The sequence below is a fragment of the Oncorhynchus nerka genome, linkage group LG7 (assembly GCF_034236695.1).
Source record: "Oncorhynchus nerka isolate Pitt River linkage group LG7, Oner_Uvic_2.0, whole genome shotgun sequence".
Classification (NCBI taxonomy): Eukaryota; Metazoa; Chordata; class Actinopteri; order Salmoniformes; family Salmonidae; genus Oncorhynchus; species Oncorhynchus nerka.
The window spans coordinates 40,084,520-40,101,592 of NC_088402.1; the positions used below are offsets into that span (position 1 = coordinate 40,084,520).

The 17,073-nt window shown below is 42.2% G+C and overlaps 1 protein-coding gene and 1 long non-coding RNA gene across 3 annotated transcripts; both read right to left on the reverse strand.

The window, feature by feature from the left end:
• Window positions 1-2,411: 2,411 nt before the first annotated feature.
• On the reverse strand, window positions 2,412-6,137 carry LOC135572483 (uncharacterized). The gene is made up of 2 exons (XR_010464338.1): window positions 5,553-6,137; window positions 2,412-3,257 (listed from the first exon to the last, which is right to left on the reverse strand). It is a non-coding gene; the product is annotated as an uncharacterized LOC135572483 (long non-coding RNA).
• A 479-nt stretch (window positions 6,138-6,616) lies between these two features.
• LOC115132748 (cytochrome c oxidase subunit 6B1-like) lies at window positions 6,617-9,461 on the reverse strand. 2 transcript variants are annotated; one of them, XM_029665480.1, is made up of 4 exons: window positions 9,361-9,461; window positions 8,073-8,194; window positions 7,046-7,146; window positions 6,617-6,798 (listed from the first exon to the last, which is right to left on the reverse strand). In XM_029665480.1, exons 2-4 carry the CDS (start codon window positions 8,176-8,178, stop codon window positions 6,745-6,747), a joined length of 261 nt encoding a protein of 86 aa, XP_029521340.1. In that variant the 5' UTR covers window positions 8,179-8,194; window positions 9,361-9,461; the 3' UTR covers window positions 6,617-6,744. The 2 variants fall into 2 exon arrangements, with proteins under 2 accessions (XP_029521340.1, XP_029521339.1); XM_029665479.2 differs by having other exon boundaries at window positions 9,389-9,459.
• Between the last annotated feature and the right edge of the window lie 7,612 nt (window positions 9,462-17,073).

The following is a 17,073-nucleotide window of genomic DNA, read 5'->3' on the forward strand; positions in this document are numbered from 1 at the left end:
TCTATTTGAAAATATAATTTTTACATTTTTGAAATTCAATAGCACCTTGGTCATGTGACCCACACCTCAAACAATGTTCATAATGTACACTCAGTGGGCCTACACATTGCACATCATTTTGTTTGTCAATTTGCATCTCATGAGATTTTACAATATATTTTTTAAGTTTCATATTTCAATAGCTCCTTAGTCTTATGACCTACAACCCTCAAACTACTTTCAGAATATCCACTGAGTAGCCTTATATGTAGCACAACCTTTTGTCTGTCCATTTTCATCTCACACGATTTTACATTTATTTTAAATGTTTTTCAATGTTTCTAATTTCAATAACTCTCTGGTCATGTGACCTAAAACCCTCAAACTGCTGTCAGAATATCCACTGACAAGCCTTATGTATTGCACACCCGTTTGTTTGTCAATTTTCATCCCACACGATTTTACATACATTTTTCAAATGTTCAAATGTCAATAGCTCCTTGGTCATGTGACCTACAACCCTCAAACTGCTGTCAGAATTTCCACTGATTAGCCTTATATGTAGCACAACCTTTTTTTTGGTTGTCCATTCTAATCTCATGCGATTTTACATAAATTTTCAATGTTTCTAATTTCAATAGCTCCTTGATCATGTGACCCACTGGACTCAAACAAGGTTCATAATGTCCACCGACTACCCTTCTATATTACACACCTTTTAGGTTTGGCCATTTTCATCTCACACGTTTGTACATTCATTTTTCAAACTTTCTAATTTCAATGGCTCCTTGGTCATGTGACCTACTGACCTCAAACAAGGTTCAGAATGTACACTCAGTGGGCCTACACATTGCACACCCTTTTGTATGTCCATTTTGAAATCACACAATTTTACATTAATTTCCCTACTCTGCCCCCCTGAAGGACAGTGTCACTCAAACACCTATTCACTTGGGCCTTCTCCCTGGAGCCTTCCTGACCTCCAGGCAGGCCCCCATTGACCTGGTGACCTCTGACTCCTGGCCTACACTCTCTGGGGGAGGCCTCCTTGTGCACCTGGTGACCCTTTGACTTCCACAGCTAGTACCAACCTGACTCACAGTCTCACCAGAGGACGGGCCTGGGCAGATGGGCGACCACCACCTAGCCCCCTACCTATCCAGAGCACAATGTCTTACTCCTTCTACCCACCTTCCTGGGCTCTCCCTTCTGCGTGCACCTGGTAGCCCGTGAGTAAAGAAGGAGGATGGTGGAGTCAGATGCCTTCCGTCCCTGACAAAAGCTTGGATCGAGGGATGACCTTCAGTAGATCGCAGCGAGTGAGCTTCTCTGCTATGTACGAAACCTTGACCCAGCCCTTAGAGCCAATCCTTAACCCGAAGTTACGGATCTGACTTGCCAACTACCCTTATTTGTTAAAACATGCCAGAGGCTGTTCACCTTGGAGACCTGCTGCGGATATGGATACGGCCCGGCTTGAAATGTACACCCTCTCCCCTGGATTTTCAAGGGCCAGCAAGACGCAGCCGGAATCGCAATGCTTTCCAGGGCTTGGGTTCCTTTCTCGGGGGTGAACCCAATCCAGGGTGCCCTGCCCTTTACAAAGAAAAGAGAACTCTCCCCCGGGCTCCCGCCAGCTTCTCTGGGATCAGTCGCGTTACCGCACTGGACGCTCGCGGCGCCGTCTCCACCAGTCCGTGGACATTCTGAAAGTAGTTTGAGGTCAGTAGGTCACATCACCAAGGAGCTATTGAAATTATAATGTTGACCTAATTCAACATTATCAATGAGAATTGACAAACTAAAGGGTGTGCAATGTGTAGGCCCACTGAGTGTACATGCTGAACCTTGTTTGAGGTCAGTAGGTCACATGACCAAGGAGCTGTTGAAATTAGAAACATCGAAAATGTTGAAAATTCATATAAAACCGTGTGAGATGACAATGGACAAACTAAAGAGTGTGCAATCTGTATGCCAACTGAGTGGACATTCTGAACCTTGTTTGAAGTCAGTAGGTGACATGACCAAGAAGCTGTTGAAATTCATATGTAAAAAAAAAAAAGTAGGTACTTTGTTTACGCTCCCTAACTAATTCAACTAGGAATACAAAATACTGCTCACATTTCCACGTTTTATTGTCCAAATCGTTAAATAAGAACGGTGCAATGTTGTGCGCAATTTTTCCAACATTATGACACTTATTTGGAGTCTGTGGCTCAAGTGGTATGAAAGCTATTGAGGTTTGAAAGTGCAATTATTCAACCTGAAACTGTCTTTACCTCTGTAAAATTTGCTGTAACGATGTATTTGAGAGACAAGTGTTCATTGTGCAAACACATTTATATTTTCAATAAACTTTTTCTATAAACATAGTTTACACATTGTCAACTGTATGTTTACAGTATGTGAATAACTCACGTCGGAGAGATTGGTAAAATGCAAGCATAATCCTTTATTCAGGTATTACATGTTACAGGTTACGACATCCTAATCAGACACTCATAATGCACCTGTTTATATATCCTAGATAGGTGCCCCACTAGCACCATCTCTGGGTTGGCATTATACCCATTATCTTAACATCTTCCTTTTCATAAATAATTAGCTTGAGCACTTCATACCATTTTTACCACTGTGAAAATACGTATTTACATAATCAAACACCTTGTTTTTTATAAGGTAAAAAAATATATTGTCCATCTCTTAAGGGAGATAGTGCCCGTACCGCAGGGGCCTTTGTCCTAGTCAAGTGTGTCACACTGGTAGCATATTGGGCACCTCTGGGATCCTCAGGTCCTCTCCTGGCATCTCTGGGATCCTCAGGTCCTCTCCTGGCACCTCTGGGACATTGTGCACCTCTGGGATCCTCAGGTCCTCTCCTGGCACCTCTGGGATGTTGGGCACCTCTGGGATCCTCAGTTCCTCTCCTAGCTCCTCTGGGACGTTGGGCACCTCTGGGATCCTCAGGTTTTCTCCTGGCACCTCTGGGAGCCTCAGGGCCTCTCCTTCCTCTTCCACATATTCCTAAAGTTGTGGAGGCACGGTCGGCAGAGATAACTGCCCTGGTGGGGTCTTCCCCCGTCTCCTCATTATGTGTCCTGCCCACACCATCCAGAGGATATTCACAGTCTTCCCATGTAGCCCTCCTGTGCCCTATGCTCTTCTGAGCTGGGCGTATGTCCTTCTGGTTCTTTCGATACTTTCGTCCCTTTACTTCCACTTCATATGACCTTGCGCTGATGTGCCCTATGCGTGTGCCAAGACTCCATGTGGCATCCCTGGAGTGGGGTGAGAGGAGCACTTGTTTAATCACAGGCAGATGTTTTGCATGCTGGTCATAGTAATGTTTTGACTTGTCCTGATGTGCACGTTGGTGTGCCTGAACATCCCTAATGACCTTTGGTGCGAGGAGCTTGGGAGTTGTTGGCAACAGAGAGAAGGAGTGTCTAGACATTAAGCTCTGTACAGGACTGCCAAAGCCCTCTATGGGAGTATTTACCCAACCCCAAAATGGCTTGCCACACATCTGTGCCTTCCTGCATAGGCTTTGCGATGAGAGTCTTTGCTATTTTCACTGCTGACTCCGCCTTACCATTACTCTGACTGTGGTAGGGTGAGGAGGTCACATGATGGAACTCTCGGGCTTTTGAAACCAAAGCAAAGTCTTGACTCATGAACTGGGGCCCATTATCCTTAACACCACAACTGTCAGGTATGCCAAATCTGCTAAACTGCTGCTTACAACAGTCGATGATGCAAGCGGCTGTTGTGTCAATTTCTCCACCTCCCAAAAATCTGAATAGTAGTCCACTATAGTCAGAAAAGGAACATTCTTTACTGTGAACAGATCCATTCCCACTTTAGACCAAGGACGTGCTGGTACGTCATGTTGGTGCAGCTTTCCTTTTGCTGCTTAGGTAGATTAGCATTACATATGATGCACACAGCCACAACATTTTTTATTTCTTGGGTCATGTTGGGCCAGAATACTGAGTCTCTGGCTTTCCTGGGACTGGCTTCGACCCGAGTGCCCTGCATGGATACGAGAGAGAATCATCGGGCGTAGAGTTTCTGGCACTACCGCCCTATCGCTTTTGTGGACGACCTCTTCCTGCATTGTGAGTTTGTCTCTATATGTGCAGTAGTCCCTTACCAGGATGGATGTACTCTTTGGTGACCTTCGTAGTGACACCCTGTTCCTCCATTGAATCAACAGCCGTTAGTATGTTTTCCTTCAGTGGAATGGGGATTCGGCGGGGGGGAAGCTGTAGAACTGGTCTAACAGACTCATCCCCCACCAGGTGGAGCTCACCTGGCAGAGCACTCATCCCTTCAAAAACATCCTCAAACTGTTTCAGTATTGCCTCTGAGGAGTTCAAGTCTGATGGGACCTGTTGTTTTTCTTGAGTGCTGACATGATGAACAACATGTTGGTGGTTGAGCAGTAGCAACTTAAGCTTTTCACACGTTTCTGCTGAAAGGAGAGGCTTTTGGAAGGTTTTCACCAATTGGAACTTTAGCACGTTTCCCCCATCATGATTGGTTTGTAGTTCACACTCCCCTACTTGTGTAATAACCGAGCCATCGTACAGCCTTAGCCTTGCTTGGTTGTGGCTTTGCATCTCCATCACTTACATAAAGTCTCTTTGGCCAGGTGTATTGACAGTTGAGCCACTGTCTAGCTGGCATTTGAGTGCTGCTTGGATCATAATCACAGTTATCACACATCAGTGGGGCAAGCGTTAAGTTTGTTAACCATTCATCTTTGCCACTTTGAACAGAATTAACATATGTCATGTATAGCATGTCCACTTTTCTTCATCACTGCATGTATCCTGTTCTAGCAGATTGGCAGGCTTACTTTGTCTTTGTCTGCACACTTTACCAAAATGTTTATTTTTTTCCACGGAATTTGCATATAACCCCATATGTTGGGCATTTGGCTCTTGCGTGTGTTGATCCACAGTACGTGCACCCATCTTCAGAATTTTTCCGCATTGCATCACTGTCCGATTATTTAAATTTCCATTTTTTATCGACATGGCCTCTGTATTTGTTCTGGGTGGCATAATTGACAGATCCTGTCTGTTCAAACAAAGACAGTAGTTATGTTTTTTAATTGGATATGTTTCGCTGTTCGCTTGCTCTGCATATATCTATGGCTTTAGTCAGCGTAAATTGTGGTTCGCACAGCATACTTGCTCTCATTTTACAGCCAATCACAAGTCTGTCTCTGAGCATTTCGTCTCTCATTGACCCGAAATCACACGAATCAGACGCAGCCTCACAACATATTGACCAGACGTCTCTGCTTGAGTTTATTCACGTGTTAAAAAATGAATCTGTCATAACTCTCATGAGTCGGTTCAAAATGTCTTTGTAAAACGTCAATGATTTATTTTTGTATAACCTCTTCCCCCAAATCTAGATAACGCGGAAGCATATGGCACTCTCTTCCAATAACGCTAAGCAGTATTGCTACTCGCACATGCGGCTCGTTTTTATCTAAGACGGTAACGATTTCATAATTCTCCCACGGATCACGGAAAAAAAACAGTTTTGATACAAATCACCTTTCATGTCCTTGGCATCGGAATTTGACAGATATTGAAGTCTCTTCGTCCTCGCTCAATTCTTCCACTGGTTTGCCTTTATCCAACAGCGATTACATTGTCCACAAATCGTGTCCTTTTCCGTAGCGCCTGGCTTTGGGTTCATTTCCATGTTATGTGAATAACTCACGTCGGAAAGTTTGGTAAAATGCAAGCTTAATCCTTTACTCGGGTATTACATGTTACGATATCCTAATCAGAAACTCATAACGCACCTATGTATATATCCTAGATAGGTCCTCCACTAGCGCCATCTCTGGCATGATGCCCATTATTTTAACATGACAATCTAAGCCAAACCCGGCTGTTTTTCCCCATAGTTGCTTGCGCACGTTGGTTTCTATACAGACTACTAGGCGATACATATACTGTATACTCTAGCAGCATTTTAGTCTACCTACTCTGACCTGGTCGGCTACCAGGTGTCATTGTACTCTGGGGGTTGTTCACATTCCCTCATTGTGTAGTTCTGAATGTATACTGAACAAAAATATAAACATGCAACCATTTCTAAAATATAAACACGTGTTGGTCCCATGTGTCTAGAGCTGAAATAAAAACAAATGTTTCATACACAACTTCTCTAAAAATGTTGTGTACAAATGTTTGAGCATTTATCCTTTGCCAAGATAATCCATCCACCTGAGAGGTGTGGCATATCAAGAAGCTGATTAAACAGCATGATCCTTACAGGTGCACCTTGTGCTGTGGACAATAAAAGGCCACTTTAAAATGTGCCATTTTGTCACAACACAATTCCACAGATGTCTCAAGTTCTGAGGGAGCGTGCAATTGGCATGCAGACTGCAGGAATGTCCACAAGAGCTGTTGCCGAGAATTGAATGTTCATTTCTATACTGTAAGCTACCTCTGTTGTTTTAGAGAATATGGCAGGTCGTCCTACCGAATGTCAGCAATTATTTTACTCAATTCTATTGTACCTTTTCAATATACCGACCTATCCTGTCTTGTGGATTAATTTATGGGACTGTCCAACACCAAACCAAAGTCAGCATGACCAAATATCACAACATTAAAATATTTATTAGTCATTTTTACAGAAACATCAAAATGCTTGACAGAGACATTAAGAGGTGCGTAAGGGAAGTCGGGGGAAAGGACGCGAGATCAGTGGAAGAAGTCATGTGTCCATTTAGATTTTCCCAGGGAAACTTCCAGCTTCAATCTGATCGTCCCATTTTGCCACCTTGGAGCGAGAGAGAGAAACTCAGTAAATGTCCCATGACAGAAAACAAAATTACAATTGAGAAAGGAAGAGGGGGAGTTTGTCTTGAAACTACTAACCAGCCACATCACCTTTAACCTTGCATTACTTGATGACTGGCACCACTGATTTAAATAGAATTCTCTTCAAGGGTACATATACATTAGTGTTCAACACTTACTGTAGGGCAGTATAGTCCAGAGAGAACCATTGAACTAGTGACACATACCCAGCTCAAGGGACACAGGCTTTTGTAGACTCTCTGGTACCAGTCACAGGGTGCCACATCCTGGCCTTTGTCTGACAGAGCCTTGTTACATCTGTGGAAGTCTGGACGAAAGAAGGGAAATATGTGCAATACAACGTAAATGCATATGAACTGACCAAGGGAATATTTTCATTACATTTAGCCCATTAAGTGCCAGTATTCTACACTTAATACACAAGGATCGTTCAAGTATTCAAATAACAATAGTAGTCAATAGCAATCTGACTATGTGAGTTCGCATTATGGTGAGTGGCAGTTGTAAATGTCAGTTGACAATTAAGGTGTTTACATTGTACTAGGCTACATAACTAAATTAATTTGTAAATTAACAAATTGCCTAAATAAAAATAAAACATGAATCACAAATAGGGAAAAAAAACTAAACAGCGGGTGCCCGTTCATCATTTGGGTTAGTTTAACTAAGCATTTACGCAGGTACCAGAATTAACTCAGCAAAATAGCCATTCGAGGAAGTGAAACAATTTAAACAAGTGAACTGTCAGCGATGGACATGAACCTGGCTTTAGCATTACCTGCTTTGGTTAAAGCTCAAGTTGAATTCAGCAAGTGCCATGGCAACCACCCACAGTGGGTCTGACTCAAAAGAACATGGGGACTATTATCATTGTAACTACAAGACATATTGAGTGAATGTAATGATAGCCATGTCATGGTGTTTTGGATGATAATCGATGCTGCGGATCTTATTCACAGCGTGTCCAAAACCGACCAACAGAGTACCCCTAGACGAAGTAGATTAACTCTTCAAAAACCCTTATTTAAGCATACATTGGTTTAGCATAGAAAATAACTTTGCCAGTGAATGTATGACATGCCTGAGAGATGTATAAAAGTATTTGAATATCCAGTGTGAATAAGGTCTATTGTTTGAAAGGACAACAGCACCAGAGCCATATAGGCCTGGCCTAAACATCTCTGTGTACAGCTCTGAATGGCAAACAAAAAGGTAGAGTGTGGTGGTTATTACCCAGATAATTCTGGAAGCAGTTTCGGGTCTGGTTGGTGTTGGGGAACCGGGCATCAAAAGGAGCCGTTCTGTAGTTCTTGATCTTCTCTTCAATTACGTCAGACATTTTGACTGATTTCAATCTGCAAAACATTCATACTAATCAAAATATTGAATAACACAAACCTCAACCAATTTCCATAATCACTCTATCAACCTTGCCTAAAATGACATTGGAATTGCTTGCAATTAGAATCAGGCTAGCAGCTTATAGTCCAATTCTACTTCCTTAAACATGGACCCAATTGACATGTCCTAGTGTGATTAATCAGGCTGTAACATACAATTAATATGTATATACAGCCTGAGACATGTGCACAAAATCATGTAAAATGTTCCTTACAAGCTAGAATTAAATTACATTTGAACATATTCAAATTTGAGAAGCTTCAGGACAAACCGCAGACAACCGTTAAGGTTCAAAATATAATTTTATTCAACATTCTGGCTTGTAAATTACATTTATACGATTTTGTCCAAAAATGTCTGTCTGTATATGCACCAATAACTGCGCTAATGCCAGTTCACACAAGACAATTTTATTTTTTTCCACTTGTATTTATTCAGGGTAGCCAAATTTAGACCAGGGTCTCATTCACAATGGTGCTCAGAACAAACATGATAATTAAATTAATCAATAAAATCGCAAAATTGTACTTCAGGACACAGCCGATAGACACACCACATCTTAACAATACAAACAAACCACGACAATCAACCAAAACACTTGCAAACCTCAGTGAATTCATCCCTCGTCAAACTATTCACTGAGTAAGGTTACAACTAACCACCTAACGTTACAGCTTTTCTACGTCCGACGTAGCTAGCTGGCGCTGGGTACTAGTGCATTGGCAATGTGAATGTCAAAGTAGCAAGCTACTTGGCAGATAATGTGTATAGCTAGCTAAACTAGCTATGCTAACTAGACATCCCTATCCAACTAGAGTTAAATGGAAAGTCAAGTAATTTGACTAAATTAGTTTAACATGCAAAACGAGATTGTTAGGCGTCTCACTCTTAATAAACTAGTTCGCTAGCTCATATATATAGTTGGACTAGCACAGGTGTGCATACAGCAATCTGTAGCTAGCTAACGTTAGTAGTTAGCTGTCTCAAAGCCAAACGGTCACATACACCTATTATTCACTTCTGTATGACTGTTAATGACGACACAACATCGATTGTTCAAAATATCGTGCATCTTAGTTCATGGACAACAATAGTGTATTAGTTAAGAAAGAAGGCCTACCTCTGCGCTAAAAGTCTGATAAACTGACCTCTTGCGGTGTCCTCTGAAGAAGAGCGTCAAAACGCAACGCATGATGGGAGAAGGAACATAGTGTGGTGCACCTGCAAGACAAGCGGCTTCTCTAAGTATTCAAAGACAGCCCACTACTGCCACCTGCTGTAAAATAATAATAATAATAATGATATACAAAATTAAACAAGACCTAAACGATATCAAAGATGGTGAATAAATGAAGATAGGCCCTTTACCATTGGGAAAAAATGGAGAAAGTCACGAAAACGATGGGACGCTTCAATGGGACAGAAGCCAGTGTGTTGTCGTGATTCTGGATGATCAGATAGCGAACGACAAGAAACTGCAATTTTGGAAATCGTAAGTAGCTATTTTCATATTGTTCTTAATACTATGCCTTGTTTTGAGGTGTTTTGACTGGTTTCATGTCAATGCTAATATGGCACAAAAAAAATCGCGAGTTTGTTTGATGTGTCCATTCAATTTAATCCGTTCCAGCCATTACAACGAGCCTGTCTTCTTATAGTTCCTCCCAACAGCCTCCACTGAACTGTAACGAAGTACACTGCTCAAAAAATAAAGGGAACACTAAAATAACACATCCTAGATCTGAATGAATGAAATATTCTTATTAAATACTTTTTTCTTTACATAGTTGAATGTGCTGACGACAAAATCACACAAAAATGATCAATGGAAATCAAATGTATCAACCCATGGAGGTCTGGATTTGGAGTCACACTCAAATTTAAAGTGGAAAACCACACTACAGGCTGATTCAACTTTGATGTAATGTCCTTAAAACAAGTCAAAATGAGGCTCAGTAGTGTGTGTGGCCTCCACGTGCCTGTATGACCTCCCTACAACGCCTGGGCATGCTCCTGATGAGGTGGCGGATGTTCTCCTGAGGGATCTCCTCCCAGACCATGGATTAAAGCATCCGCCAACTCCTGGACAGTCTGTGGTGCAACAGACTGTCCAGGAGTGGATGGAGCGAGACATGATGTCCCAGATGTGCTCAATTGGATTCAGGTCTGGGGAACGGGCGGGCCAGTCCATAGCATCAATGCCTTCCTCTTGCAGGAACTGCTGACACACTCCAGCCACATAAGGTCTAGCATTGTCTTGCATTAGGAGGAACCCAGGGCCAACCGCACCAGCATATGGTCTCACAAGGGGTCTGAGGATCTCATCTCGGTACCTAATGGCAGTCAGGCTACCTCTTGCGAGCACATGGAGGGCTGTGCGGCCCCCCCAAAAATGCCACCCCACACCATGACTGACCTACCGCCAAACCGGTCATGCTGGAAGATGTTGCAGGCAGCAGAACGTTCTCCACGGCGTCTCCAGACTGTCACGTCTGTCACATGTGCTCAGTGTGAACCTGCTATCATCTGTGAAGAGCACAGGGCGCCAGTGGCGAATTTGCCAATCTTAGTGTTCTCTAGCAAATGAAAAACGTCCTGCACGGTGTTGAGCTGTAAGCGCAACCCCCACCTGTGGACGTCGGGCCCTCATACCACCCTCATGGAGTCTGTTTCTGACCGTTTGAGCAGACACATGCACATTTGTGGCCTGCTGGAGGTCATTTTGCAGGGCTCTGGCAGTGATCCTCCTGCTCCTCCTTGCACATAGCGGTCCTGCTGCTGGGTTGTTGCCCTCCTACGGCCTCCTCCACGTCTCCTGATGTACTGGCCTGTCTCCTGGTAGCGCCTCCATGCTCTGGACACTACGCTGACAGACACAGAAAACCTTCTTGCCACAGCTCGCCTTGATGTTCCATCCTGGATGAGCTGCACTACCTGAGCCACTTGTGTGGGTTGTAGACTCCGTCTCATGCTACCGATAGAGTGAAAGCACCGCCAGCATTCAAAAGTGACCAAAACATCAGCCAGGAAGCATAGGAACTGAGAAGTGGTCTGTGGTGCCCACCTGCAGAACCACTCCTTTATTGGGGGTGTCTTGCTAATTGCCTATCATTTCCACCTGTTGTCTATTCCATTTGCACAACAGCATGTGCAATTTATTGTCAATCAGTGTTGCTTCCTAAGTGGACAGTTTGATTTTACAGAAGTGTGATTGACTTGGAGTTACATTGTGTTGTTTAAGTGTTCCCTTTATTTTTTTGAGCAGTGTATTTGAGAGACAACAAGTGCTCATTGTGCAAATGTATTTATGTTTTCAATTAACATTGGAGACAAAATATACACTGACTATACCAAAAGTTAGGAATTACTTCCTAATATTCAGTTTCACCCCCCCCCCCACCCCCACCCCCACCCCCTCTTTTTTTGCCCTCAGAACAGCCTCAATTCATCAAGGTGTCAAAAGCTTCCACAGGGATGATGGCCCATGTTGGCTCCATTGCTTCCCACGGTTGTCAAATTGGGTGGACGTCCTTTGGGTTAGGGTTAGGTTTAAAATGAGATTTTAAGAAGAGAAAGTTGTCATTCAAAAGGCACTCACACATCTTAGCTATCTTTGTTGCAGGTGCATGGTAACAGTTGAATAAGATGAGAAAAAAAGAAACCCCTACACTGCTCTTTAATACGCTTTTACGTATCGGCCTCAAGGCCTTCTAAAATATTTATCGAGGACTTATTTGTTGAGGAATGTGATTGTTTTTCTTGAATGTGTGTGTAATTTTGTATTTTTGTATTCCCTTGTATTTTATATTTTGTAAAATGTGTGAAATTGCAAAATGCAGGGCTCCATTGTGAAAGAGACCTTGGTCTCAATGGGACTCTCTGTTGAAATAAAGGTCTAATACAATTACATCAAAATGATATATTTCAACTTTTAACCATGTTTTGAGGCCTTCAGTGTTTGTTCACAATTACATTGTTTACAAACAATGGAGTAAAACAAGCTTATATTTTGGGTTCTGATAGGGTATGACAGTTGAGCTCATGAGGCATTCATAAGTTACAATGGCTTCACAAAGTATTCATACCCCTTGACTTATTCCACATTCTGTTACAGTCTGAATTCCAAATGGATTAAATCAATTTTTCTCTCACCTATCTACACACAATACCCCATAATGACAAAGTGAAAACTTATTTTTTTTTTTGTGCACATTTATTGAAAATGAAATACAGAAATATCTCATTTATTTATTCACACCACTGAGTCAATACATGTTACAATCACCTTTGGCAGTGATTACAGCTGTGAGTCTTTCTGGCTAAGTTGATAAGAGCTATGCAAACCTGGATTGTGCAATATTTGCCCATTGTTCTTTTCAAAAATTTTCAAGCTCTGTCAAATTGGTTGTTGATCATTGCTAGACAACCATTTTCAAGTCTTGCCATACATATATTCAAGCAGATTTAATTAAAACTGTAACTCGGCCACTCGGGAACATTCACTGTCCTCTTGGTAAGCAACTCCAGTGTAGATTTGGCCTTGTGTTTTAGGTTATTGTTCTGCTGAAAGCTGAATTCATCTCCCAGTGTCTGGTGGAAAGCAGACTCAACCAGGTTTTCTTCTAGGATTTTGCCTGTGCTTAGCTCCATTACGTTGATGAACAATTACAAACATACACATAACATGATGCAGCCACTACTATGCTTTAAAATATGGAGAGTGGTACTCAGTAATATTGTTGTATTGGATTTTCCCCAAACATAACACTTTGAAGTCAATTGCTTTGCCACATTTCCTGCGGTATTACTTTAGTGCCTTGTTGCAAACAGGATGCATGTTTTGCAGAATGATTCAGATCCTTTGCTTGAAATTGAGCTCAGGTGCATCCTGTTTCCATTGATCATCCTTGAGATGTTTCCACAATTTGATTGGAGACCACCTGTGGTCAATTCAATTGATTGGACATGAGTTGGAAAGGCACACACCTGTCTATATAAGGTCCCACAGTTGACAGTGCATGTCAGAGCAAAAACCAAGCCATGATTTTGATGGAATTGTCTGTAGAGCTCCTGGACTGGATTGTGTTGAGGCACAGATCTGGGGAAGGGTACCAAACATTTCTACAGAATTGAAGGACCCCAGGAACACAGTGGTGTCCATCATTCTTAAATGGAAGAAGTTTGGAAACACCAGGACTCTTCCTAGAGGTGGCTGCCTGACCAAACTGAGCAATTTGGGCCTTGGCGAGGGAGGTGAACAAGAACCCGATGGTCACTCTGACAGAGCTCCAGAGTTCCAATCAGGCCTCTATGGTAGAGTGGCCTGATGGAAGCAACTCCTCAGTAAAATGCACATGACAGCCCGCTTGGAGTTTCCCCAAAGTTACCTGAAGGATTCTCAGAACATGAGAAACAAGATCCTCTGGTCTGATGAAGTCAAGACTGAACTCTGAACTCTGGTCAGGATTGAGGACAATATGAGCGGAGCAAAGTACAGAGAGATCCTTGATGAAAACCTGCTCCAGAGTGCTCAGGACCTCAGACTGGGGCGAAGGTTATACCTTCCAAAAGGACAATGACCCTAAGCACACCGCCAAGACAACACAGGAGTGGCTTCGGGATAAGTCTCTGAATGTCCTTGAGTGGCCCAGCCAGAGCCCGTTCTTGAACCCAATGGAACATCTCTGGAGAGACCTGAAAATAAATGTGCTTCAACAAAGTACTAAGTAAAGTGTCTGAATACTGATGTAAATGTTATATTTTTTAAATTTATTTTGAATACATTTTTACAACACACCTGTTTTTTCTTTGTCATTATGGAGTATTGTGTGTAGATTGATGAGGGAAAAAAAATATTTAATACATTTTAGAATAAGGCTGTAACGTAACAATGTGGAAAAAGTGAAGGGGTCTGAATACTTTCAGAATGCCCTGTGTAAGCAAAAGTATGTGGATACCCCTTCAAATTAGTGGATTTGGCTGTTTCAGCCACACTGTTGCTGATAGGTATATAACATTTGAGTACACTGCCATGCAATCTCCATAGACAAACACTGGCTGTAGAATGGCCTTGCTCAAGAGCTCAGTGACTTTAAACGTGGCACCGTCATAGGATGCCACCTTTCCAACAAGTCGGTTTGTCTAATTTCTGCCCTATTAGAGCTGCCCCGGTCAACTATAAGTGCTGTTATTGTGAAGTAGAAACGTCTAGGAGCAACAACGGCTCAGCCACAAAGTGGTTGGCTGCACATGCTCACAGAAAGGGACCGACGAGTGCTGAACTGCGTAGCACGTAAAAATTGTCTGTCCTCGGTTGCAACACCCACTACCGAGTTCCAAACTGCTTCTGGAACCAACGTTCTCTGGAGTGATGAATCACGCTTCACCATCTGGCAGTCCAACGGACAAATCTGGGTTTGTTGGATGCCAGGAGAACTCTACTTGCCCCAATGCATAGAGCCAACTTTAAAGTTTGGTGGAGGAGGAATAATGGTCTGGGGCTGTCAGTGAGGTTGAATAGAAGCTGTAGGAATTCCTGACCTGGAGAAAGAGAGAAAATTATGAATAGTTACAATTGGAAATGTTTGCATGCCTTACTATTAGTCCATGTGCTTGGTTATTCAAACTTTGTGGAGAAAACTAGAATATCAGTTGGAATTTATTTCCATATCTTTTTCAAGGATGCTCAAATACATTCATATTTTGTTTTGTTTTAAAGACATCTCTTCTACTTAAGCCCATTCTCGGTTGCTTACTTCAGTCATATTGTGCTACCGCTAATCTCTCCAAGTGGGCAAATAAATAATCATTTGAGAGCCTAACCGATGTACGTAGTTTCATCTATATTATCGGACGATGATTCCACCGATAACCAATATTCAATAAATGGGATGGAAAAAAGTGAATCTCATGCTTATCTGAACACAAGGGCCCATTCTCATTTGTATCATTGCCACAATGTAAGAAATCAACATTTGTGGCAATTTAGGAGAACTTGGTGTGGAAAAATGTCACTTTAATTTCCCTGCTGTAAAAACTAAATCGGCAAATATATCAGTATTGGTAAGTTTTGTCCCACAAAAAAATATGAATCGTTGGTCGGACCCCAAAGAAAACATATAGGTTGGGCTCTACTTTCTATGAACCACCAGTGTTATTAAGTGTTAGTAGTACTTGTATAGGATATACACCTATAGCATGTCTCATAGAAAGTCTAACAATTCACTATAGAGTGCTAGAATCACTTTAAGAACATGGGTGAGAAACAGAATCAATTAGAACCAAAGAATTATCTTTCAGAATCTCCAAAATGTTGGTCAAATAAATTGGATTTCAAATCTATACAGGAATTTCCTCAATACATGGTAAAATGAAGAGGGTAGCCTTCCACAAGCTTCCCACAATAAGTTGGGTAAATTGTGACCCACTCCTCCTGACAGAGCTGGTGTAACTGAGTCAGGTCTGTAGGCATGCTTGCTCGCACACGCCTTTTCAGTTCTACCCACACATTTTCTATAAGATTGAGGTCAGGGCTTTGTGATGGCCACTCCAATACCTTGACTTTGTTGTCCTTAAGCCATTTTGCCATAACTTTGGAAGTATGCTTGGGGTCATTGTCCATTTGGAAGACCCATTTGCAACCAAGCTTTAAGTCCATGACTGATGTCTTGAGATGTTGCTTCAATATATCCACATCATTTTCTTTCCTCATGATGCCATCTATTTTGTGAAGTGCACCAGTCCCTCCTGCAGCAAACGCCCACAACATGATGCTGCCACTCCCATGCTTCACGGTTGGGACAGTGTTCTTCGGCTTGCAAGCTTCCCCCTTTTCCCTCCAAACATAATGATGGTCACTATGGCCAAACAGTTCTATTTTTGTTTCATCAGATCAGAGGACATTTCTCCAAAAAGTACGATCTTTGTTCCCATGTGCAGTTGCAACCCGTAGTCTGGGTTTTTCATGGCTGTTTTGGAGCAGTGGCTTCTTCCTTGCTGAGGGGCCTTTCAGGTTATGTCGATATAGGACTCGTTTTACTGTGGATATAGATACTTCTGTACCTGTTTCCTCCAGCATCTTCACAAGGTCCTTTGTTGTTGTTCTGGAATTGATTTGCACTTTTTGCACCAAAGTACGTTCATCTCTAGGAGACAGAACGCATCTCCTTCTTGAGCGGTATGATGACTGCGTGGTCCCATGGTGTTTATACTCGCGTACTATTGTTTGTACAAATGAACGTGGTACCTTCAGGCATTTGGAAATTGCTCCCAAGGGGGAACCAGTCAGGTCTTGGCTGATTTCTTTTGATTTTCCCATGATGTCATGCAACGAGGCACTGAGTTAGGTAGGCCTTGAAATACATCCACATGTACACCTTAAATTGACTCAAATGTTGTCAATTAGCCTATCAGAAGCTTCTAAAGCCATGACATAATTTTCTGGAATTTTCCAAGCTGTTTAAAGGCACAGTCAACTTCGTGTATGTAAACTTACATTATAAGTGAAATAACCTGGCTGTAAACAATTGTTGGAAAAATGACTTGTGTCATGCACAAAGTAGATGTCCTAACCGACTTGCCAAAACTATAGTTTGTTAACAAGAAATGTGTGGAGTGGTTGAAAAACGAGTTTTAATGACTCCAACTTAAGTGTATGTAAACTCCCGACTTCAACTGTAGCTAGATGTAGTATGCTAATGTTAACTAGCTGGCCTGACGTTTCGTTGTCCATAGGCTAGCGAGCAAGTATTTTAGCCAGGTAGCGTAGGACAACTGTATGACAGAGTCATATACCGTGTAGGCAACATGAAAGAGGAGGATGGCAGTTGCATTT

Excerpts from the sequence above, each read along its gene's own strand:
- LOC115132748 (XM_029665479.2), bottom strand. The coding sequence starts at position 9,432 with ATGCGTTGCGTTTTGACGCTCTTCTTCAGAGGACACCGCAAGAG. Across the intron at positions 8,195-9,388 it reads TTCAGAGGACACCGCAAGAG|ATTGAAATCAGTCAAAATGT; the intron begins GTCAGTTTATCA and ends AATGTTTTGCAG. Across the intron at positions 6,799-7,045 it reads GCCTGTGTCCCTTGAGCTGG|GTGGCAAAATGGGACGATCA; the intron begins GTATGTGTCACT and ends TCTCGCTCCAAG.